The sequence below is a fragment of the Rhinopithecus bieti genome, unplaced genomic scaffold, assembly GCF_001698545.2.
Source record: "Rhinopithecus bieti isolate Rb0 unplaced genomic scaffold, ASM169854v2 scaffold_5497, whole genome shotgun sequence".
Taxonomy (NCBI): domain Eukaryota; kingdom Metazoa; phylum Chordata; class Mammalia; order Primates; family Cercopithecidae; genus Rhinopithecus; species Rhinopithecus bieti.
The window spans coordinates 1329486-1337553 of NW_016805006.1; the positions used below are offsets into that span (position 1 = coordinate 1329486).

At 41.9% G+C, this 8068-nt stretch overlaps 1 protein-coding gene across 1 annotated transcript in view; it reads right to left on the minus strand.

Annotated features, from left to right (window-relative positions):
• PPM1D (protein phosphatase, Mg2+/Mn2+ dependent 1D) overlaps positions 1-8068 on the minus strand; it is a 69162-nt gene that overhangs the window by 4292 nt on the left and 56802 nt on the right. Inside the window, exon 5 of the mRNA XM_017870829.1 lies at positions 5303-5545. Coding sequence (XP_017726318.1) covers positions 5303-5545 — 243 coding nt within the window. The remainder of the gene's footprint in view (positions 1-5302; positions 5546-8068) is intronic.

An 8068-nucleotide genomic window follows, 5' to 3' on the forward strand; every position in this document is an offset into this window, starting at 1 on the left:
TTACCCCTGGTTATTTTTTTTTTTTTTTTTTTTTTGTATTTTTAGTAGAGATGGGGTTTCTCCATATTGGTCAGGCTGGTCTCGAACTTGCGACCTCAGGTGATCCACCCACCTCGGCCTCTCAAAGTGCTGTGATAATAGGCGTGAGCCACTGCACCCAGCCTGAATATACAACTTTCTAAAAAGTGCTATATAAAAGTATACTTATAATAGGAATGTTTCCTTTAATTTGTTCAGAGTTAAAAGGGAAATAAGGAAGGCAGGGAGGTTCAAAAAATAAAATGAAAGGGAAATTGAAGGCATCCAGAAGCTTCTTTTTTAGTTTGTTTGAGATCGAGTCTTGCTCTGTCATCCAGGCTGGAGTGCAGTGGCGCGATCTCTGCTCACTGTAACCTCTGCCTCCCAGGTTCAAGCGATTCTCCCACCTCACCCTCACGAGTAGCTGGGGTTAGAGGCACCCGCCACCATGCCTGGCTAATTTTTGTATTTTCAGTAGAGATGGGCTTTCACCACACTGGCCAGGCTGGTCTCAAATTCCTGACCTTAAGTGGTCCACCCTCCTTGTCTTCGCAAAGTGCTGGGATTACAAGGGTGAGCCACCACACCCAGCCCAGAAACCTGTTTCTAAAATGACCTCAATCTAATCATAGATAAGAATATGCTTTACTGAAAAACGTATATATATTGACTTTAGGACCAATGGACACTGAAGAAAAGGACAAAGAATTTCTAGTTACTAATCTGTTACTGCCCCAAATACATCACTTCTCTGTTCTTTTTTTTTTTTTTTTGAGACAGAGTTTCGCTCTTGTTGCCCAGGCTGGAGTGCAATGGCACAGTCTTGGCTCACTGCAACCTCCACCTCCTGGGCTCAAGCGATTCTCCTGCCTCAGCCTCCCAAGTAGCTGGGATCACACGCACCCACCACCACACCCAGTTAATTTTTCTATTTTTAGTAAAGACAGGATTTCACCATGTTGGCCAGGCTGGTCTCAAACTCCTGACCTCAGGTGATCTGCCTGCCTTGGCTTCCCAAAGTGCTGGGATAACAAGTGTAAGCCACCACACCTGGCAGCTCCACTGATTTACTATAAACTGCATGGTTCATTGAAAGTTTGATTATTCTTGCCTGTTTTAGTACTGACTATATGTTGGGCAGCAACAGTCTCTGTTCTAGAATGTCTTACATACAGCTTTCTCATTTCAACAATGAGAGTTGCGTGTAAGTTTATCCCTCTGTATTAGGTTGATTCAAATGTTTAACCTGGTCACAAGCACATTCTGGCTGATCACAGAAAAAATACGTTAAGTAATAAGCAATCACTGACCAAGAGCTCATGCTGCTTTAATATAGAAAAATATATTAAAGACCAGGCAGCAAATAAGTTCTGTAGCAGAGGTCTTCCTAATGCCAAATAATCACATCACTACTGCAGGCACAAGAAAAATGGTACTAGTCAAACTATCTAATGGAGTAAAACATTGCTATAGCATGCATAATAAGGTTAGATATTAGGTGGAATTTCTTTATAAAACAAAAACAATGGGACAATTTCAGAGTTAACACAATATATTGTAATTTCTGTTTAGCTGTTTATTTATTTATTTATTTATTTTTGAGACAGAGTCTTGCTCTGTCGCCCAGCCTGGAGTGCAGTGGCGCGATCTGGGCTCACTGCAAGCTCCATCTCCCGGGTTCATGCCATTCTCCTGCCTCAGCCTCCTGAGTGGCTGGGACTACAGGCGCCTGGCACCATGCCCAGCTAATTTTTTTGTATTTTTGGTAGAGATGGGGTTTCACCCTGTTAGTCAGGATGGTCTCGATCTCCTGACCTCATGATCTGCCCGCCTCGGCCTCCCAAAGTGCTGGGATTACAGGCATGAGCCACCACGCCCGGTCTATTTATTTATTATTTATTTTATTTATTTATGTTTTTGAGATGGAATCTCGCTCTGTCGCAAGACTGGAGTGCAGTGGTGTGATCATGGCTCACTGCAACTTCCGCCTCTCAGGTTCAAGTGATTCTCCTGCCTCAGCCTCCCGAGAAGCTGGGACTACAGGTGCACACCACCACACCCAGCTAATTTTTGTATCTGTGGTAGAGACGGGGTATCACCATGTTGGCCACGATGGTCTCAATCTCTTGACCTCGTGATCCACCCACCTTGGCCTCCCAAAGTGCTGGGTTTACAGAAATGAGCCACCACACCCGGCCAGCTGTGTCTTTTTAAATGCACAGATTATTATTCTGACACTACAGGTGTGCTGGTTTCCCTTCCCCCACTTTCTCCTTGAACGTTTCCTTTTCCTTCTCTTTTTATTGGCATTCTGTGGGGATACATTGCATCTGTTAGCACAGGCAACTATTTAGACTTCTCAGATGTACTCCAGATTAATTTGTATTGCTAAGGCCTGCACATTCGTAAAACAGTGATGTGATGTTGAGGTTACCCCCTAAAAATACATAGTTTAAAAAAGTTCACTGCTTCAGAGATCAACTTTCTCCTCCCATCTATCCTGTAATCCAATATTAAACAATTACAAACTGTGCCTAAAACACAACTAAGTTTTAATTTTCTGAAACTCTTTGCTCTCTTCCCATTCCTTTCTTATAGATCTTAGCTTGTAAAACATACCTAAATTTAGTTTTGCCCTAAACAAAGGACAGAGAAAGATATGTGTCATAATAATCTACCTTAAACAAACTTTTCCACTATCTCCATCCCAAAACAGACTAATTTATGTGAGAATTCAAATAGAAGTTGACATGTTTATAGACAAATCTAGTCTCAAATGCCTTGTCTAAATGTGAGTAAGTCTCTGAAACTATTCAGTATTAACCAAATTCTCATTAAATTTATCTCTATGTTACTAAACATGAGATAACTTTAATAATGATGTAAATCAAACATAGTCGGGAGTACCCACCTTTAAGTCAATTAAGGTAAATAAAACAAACCAAAAACAATTTCTTGGGCAGAAATTTGTCTTTGTTAGTTGTTAGATCAGAGCCAACAATACTAATTATTCTGAATTAATCTAAATATTTCCCCATATTTGGGCAGGGTCAATGGGTTAACAAATAACTATACCTGCATATGGCATGCATACGTCTTCTTATCTTCAGTAGCATTATTAGGTCATTATCAGAATTATTATTACTATGTTTTTTGAGACAGAGTCTTGCTCCGTCACCAGGCTGGAGTGCAGTGGCACAATCTCAGTTCACTGCAACCTCCACCTCCCAGGTTCAAGCGATTCCCCTGCCTCTGCCTCCCAAGTAGCTGGGATTACAGGCACGAGCCACCATGCCCAGCTAATTTTTTGTATTTTAGTAGAGATGGGGTTTCACAATGTTGGCTAAGATGGTCTCAATCTCCTGACCTCCTGATCCACATGCCTTGGCCTCCCAAAGTGCTGGGATTACAGGCGTGAGCCACCGCACCCAGCCCAGAATTTAATTTTTTTCTTGTCTTTTTTTTTTTTTTTTTGAGATGGAGTTTCGCTGTTGTTGCCCAGGCTGGAGTACAATGGCGTGTTCTTGGCTCACTGCAAACTCCACCTCCTGGGTTCAAGTGATTCTCCTGCCTCAGCCTCCCAAGTAGCTGGGATTACAGGCATGCACCACCACACCTGGCTAATTTTGTATTTTTAGTAGAAATGGGGTTTCTCCATGTTGGTCAGGCTGGTTTCAAACTCCTGACCTCACGTGATCTGCCCCACTCGGCCTCCCAAAGTGCTGGAATTACAGGTATGAGCCACCATGCCCAGCTTAAGTAATTTTTTAAGCATATTTTATGTATGGGTTTACTAATGCCAGTCAGCAGACTGCAATAATTTTTATTTGAGGTAAATATTAAGAATGGCCCTTTGTCCCTTACACTATTCCCCACCCTAATGTCTCCTCCTTCTCTATACTGCCTAACGGTCAGTTATTGGGGAACATGAAAGTAATAATTATATACAAATATTCAGACATACGCAAATATACAAACATAAGCTCCTTCGCAGCTTCGAAAAGAGAATAAAGAGGCTTTAAAGGGTTTCAACCTACATTACCATTCATGGTTTTCAAAGAAAAGAAACCTTTTGTAAATGAAAATACTTCATTTTGGCTGGACCTGTAATCCCAGCACTTTGGGAGGCCAACGCGGGTGGATCACCTGAGGTCAGGAGTTCAAGACCAGCCTGGCTAACATGGTGAAACCCCATCTCCACTAAAAATACAAAAAATTAGCAGGGCATAGTGGCAGGCACCTGTAATCCCAGCTACTCGGGAGGCTGAGGCAGGAGAATCACCTGAACTTGGGAGGTAGAGGTTGCAGTGAGCCAAGATCGTGCCACTGCACTCTAGCCTGGGCAACAAGAGTGAAACTCTGTCTCAAAAACAAAAAAAGAAAAAGAAATGAAAAGATTCCATTTTATCTGGCCATATGTGGTTTTTGCCATATGTATGTAAAGTGAAAGAAAGCAAAGCAGTAATAACCCATTTCCAAGTATGGACTATAGGATTACAACGCCCAAAATTAAAGCCCTTCACACTTTAAAAAACTGCCTGAATAGATGATGTTAGATTTCGCTATATTTCCCATTTTAATGGTCAGTCTACTGAAAACACATTCTCAGAAAGCCAGGTTAGCCATACTATGTATTAAAGCAATTATCAATCAATATTGCTAATTTTTGGTGGGAAAAATTAGTATGAAAACACAACCAAGTATTTGAGCTCTTAGTAAATCAAAAAAGGAAAGTATGATATCTACTTAAAATTTGCTTATTTCAAAGCATATCTTAAACTCACTCAATATTAACGTGGATAAGAAACAGGAATAAAGTTTCTTAGACGAGTTAACAGACAACCAGTTGTAACGTCTGTTGTCCTCAGGTCCAGCTCAATTTTGATTCTCTACGACCTCGTTTAGACAGTTTAATCTCTCAGGCTTATTACTGATAAAATGAAATAATAACATTAGCTCTACTTCTGGGCTATGAGATTCAAATAAAATATATTTAAGTGCTTCACAAACTTCTAAATGCTTTAAAAATAATATTCATAGCATTAGATGGCAAACGATAATATTCTTAAGGGCCCACAATCACCTTTTTATTAGTGCTGTACATATGGCTGGCATTCAGATTAGTATTGATACAAAGATGGCTCTCTGATAATAAGTTATACCACTTTCTTGAACCGAGTTCAAATCCAAAATGCTGTAAGAATTTAAAAATTATTTCCAGGTGACGGTAACCAAAGAACTGGTGACTATTAAAACATAACTTAAAAACTATGGAACTATATACCTTGACTGGTGGTGTAGAACATGGGGAAGGAGTCATCACACAGGTTTCTTGACTATTATAGGAAGGGCTATCAGTCAGGTTCAGGTATAACTCATCTTCATTGGTAAAGTTTCCCTGATTGTCCACTTCTGGAGAGATGCAGATAACTATGGCACTAGTGTTATCTGCTCGGAGCATACGCTGCCTCCAGCGGCCCAATGCTCGATTCACAAGCATTTTGGCACAAGATTGTCCATGCTCACCCTGTATTCAAAAGAACAAGGAGAAGGAAAGTAACTCAGATTTAGCTGCCACAACATCTATATCAAATTAAATATTTGGTGTTCACTGTGGCCCAAATAAACCTCCCAAATTGTCTTATTTTTTGAGATGGAGTCTCGCTCTCTGTCACCCAGGCTGGAGAGCAGTGGCACAATCTCGGCTCACTGCAAGCTCCGCCTCCCAGGTTCACGCCATTCTTCTGCCTCAGCCTCCCCAGTAGCTGGGACTACAAGCGCCCGCCACCACATCTGGCTAATTTTTTGTATTTTTAGTACAGACGGGGTTTCATCACGTTAGCCAGGATGGTCTCGATCTCCTGACTTCGTAATCCGCCTGCCTCCGCCTCCCAAAGTGCTGGGATTATAGGCGTGAGCCACTGCGCCCAGTCAAAGCTCCCAAATTTTCAAATGTTATCCCCAGTCTCCTTGGCTATGTTAAAATAGTACTTCTCTAAATTAAAAAAATACTAATAAAACAAGGTTTTATCCTGTCATTACATTTCACTATTTTTATTTTTATCAAGAAACTCAGCCTTCACTGTAACTTTAATTAGAAAATGTTGGGGAGGCTGAGGCAGGCGGATCACGAGGTCAGGAGATCCAGACCATCCTGGCAAACACTGTGAAACCCCGTCTCTACTAAAAACACAAAAAAAATTAGCCAGGCGTGATGGTGGGCACCTGTAGTACCAGCTACTTGGGAGACTGAGGCAGTAGAATGGCATGAATCCGGGGGCGGAGCCTGAAGTGAGTGGAGATCATGCCACCGCACACCAGCCTGAGCAACAGAGCAAGACTCTGTCAGAAAAGAAAAGGAAAAGGAAAAGAAAATAGAAAAGAAAAAAAGAAAAGAAAAAGTTGGCCAGGCGCAATAAGCTCATGCCTGTAATTCCAGCACTTTGGGAGGCTGAGGCGGGCGGATCATGAGGTCAGGAAATCGAGACCATCCTGGCTAACATGGTGAAACCCCGTGTCTACCTAAAAAAACAAAAAATTAACCAGGCGCGATGGCACGTGCCTATGGTCCCAGCTACTGGGGAGGCTGAGGCAGGAGAATCACTTGAACCCAGGAGGCAGAAGTTGCAGTGAGCCAAGATCACGCCACTGCATTCCAGCTTAGGCAACACAGCAAGACTCCGTCTCCAAAAAAGAAAAAGAGAAAACAACAACAACAACAACAAAAAAAAAAAAAAAAAAAAAAAGAAAGAAAAGAAAAAGTTATAAAGAAGTTACTTAAAAAGAAAAGTAGCCAGGCACGGTGGCTCAACTGTAATCCCAGAACTTTGGGAGGTGGAGGCAGGTGGATTCCAAGGTCAGGAGTTCAAGACCAGCCTGACCAATACGGTGAAACCCTGTCTCTAGTAAAAATACAAAAATTAGCCAGGCATGGTGGCACGCGCCTGTAATCCCAGCTACTTGGGAGGTTGAGGCAGGAGAATGGCATGAACCTGGGAGGCGGAGGTTGCAGTGAGCAGAGATCATGCCACGCGCTCCTGCCTGGGTGACAGAGCGAGACTCCATCTCAAAACAACAACAACAACAAAAAGTAAACATGAAGTTATTTAGAAAACATAATTCACAAACAAGACAATCAGGCATGATAAAAAAAAAAAAAATCATTGCAAAGGGTCAAATTCCTCCCAAAATAAGAGATTCTGCAAATTGAAGACAATGACTCAACATAAAAATTGTCAAAGAATATAAACAAAATCTAGAGAAAAGGAAATATAAACAGCTCATACATATACACACACACACACATATATAGTCAATGTCACTCATATGAGGAAAAAATAATACAGTAACTGCTTATAGAATAAAGAACAAATATATACCAATTGAACGAGTAAAGAAAACAAAAGTTTCAAAAGGATCTCATTTTATGCAAATAAATGTGGCTTCGAATAAAACTTCCAGTGTCATATATGAATTTGCAATCTGCTAAATTTCACAGAAGTGAAAATGATGTACTCCAGGAAAGAAGCCTACTTTTCTTTTCTTTTTTTTTTTTTTGAGACAGAGTTTTGCTCTTGTCACCCGGGCTGGAGTGCAATGGCACGAACTCTCACCGCAACCTCCGCCTCCCAGGTTCAAGTGATTCTTCCGCCTCAGCTTCCCGAGTAGCTGGGATTAGAGGCACCTGCCGCCATGCCCAGCTAATTTTTTTTTTTTTTTTTTTTTACTTTCAGTAGAGACAGGGTTTCACCACATTGGCCAGGCTGGTCTCAAACTCCTAACCTCAGGTGATCTGCCCGCCTCGGCCTCCCAAAGTTCTGGGATTATAGGCATGAGCTGCCGCACCCGGCTGCCTACATGTATTAAAAGTACCCGTAGCCGGGCACGGTGGCTCAAGCCTGTAATCCCAGCACTTTGGGAGGCCGAGACGGGCGGATCACAAGGTCAGGAGATCGAGACCATCCTGGCTAACATGGTGAAACCACGTCTCTACTAAAAAATACAAAAAACTAGCCAGGCGAGGTGGCGGGCACCTGTAGTCCCAGCTACT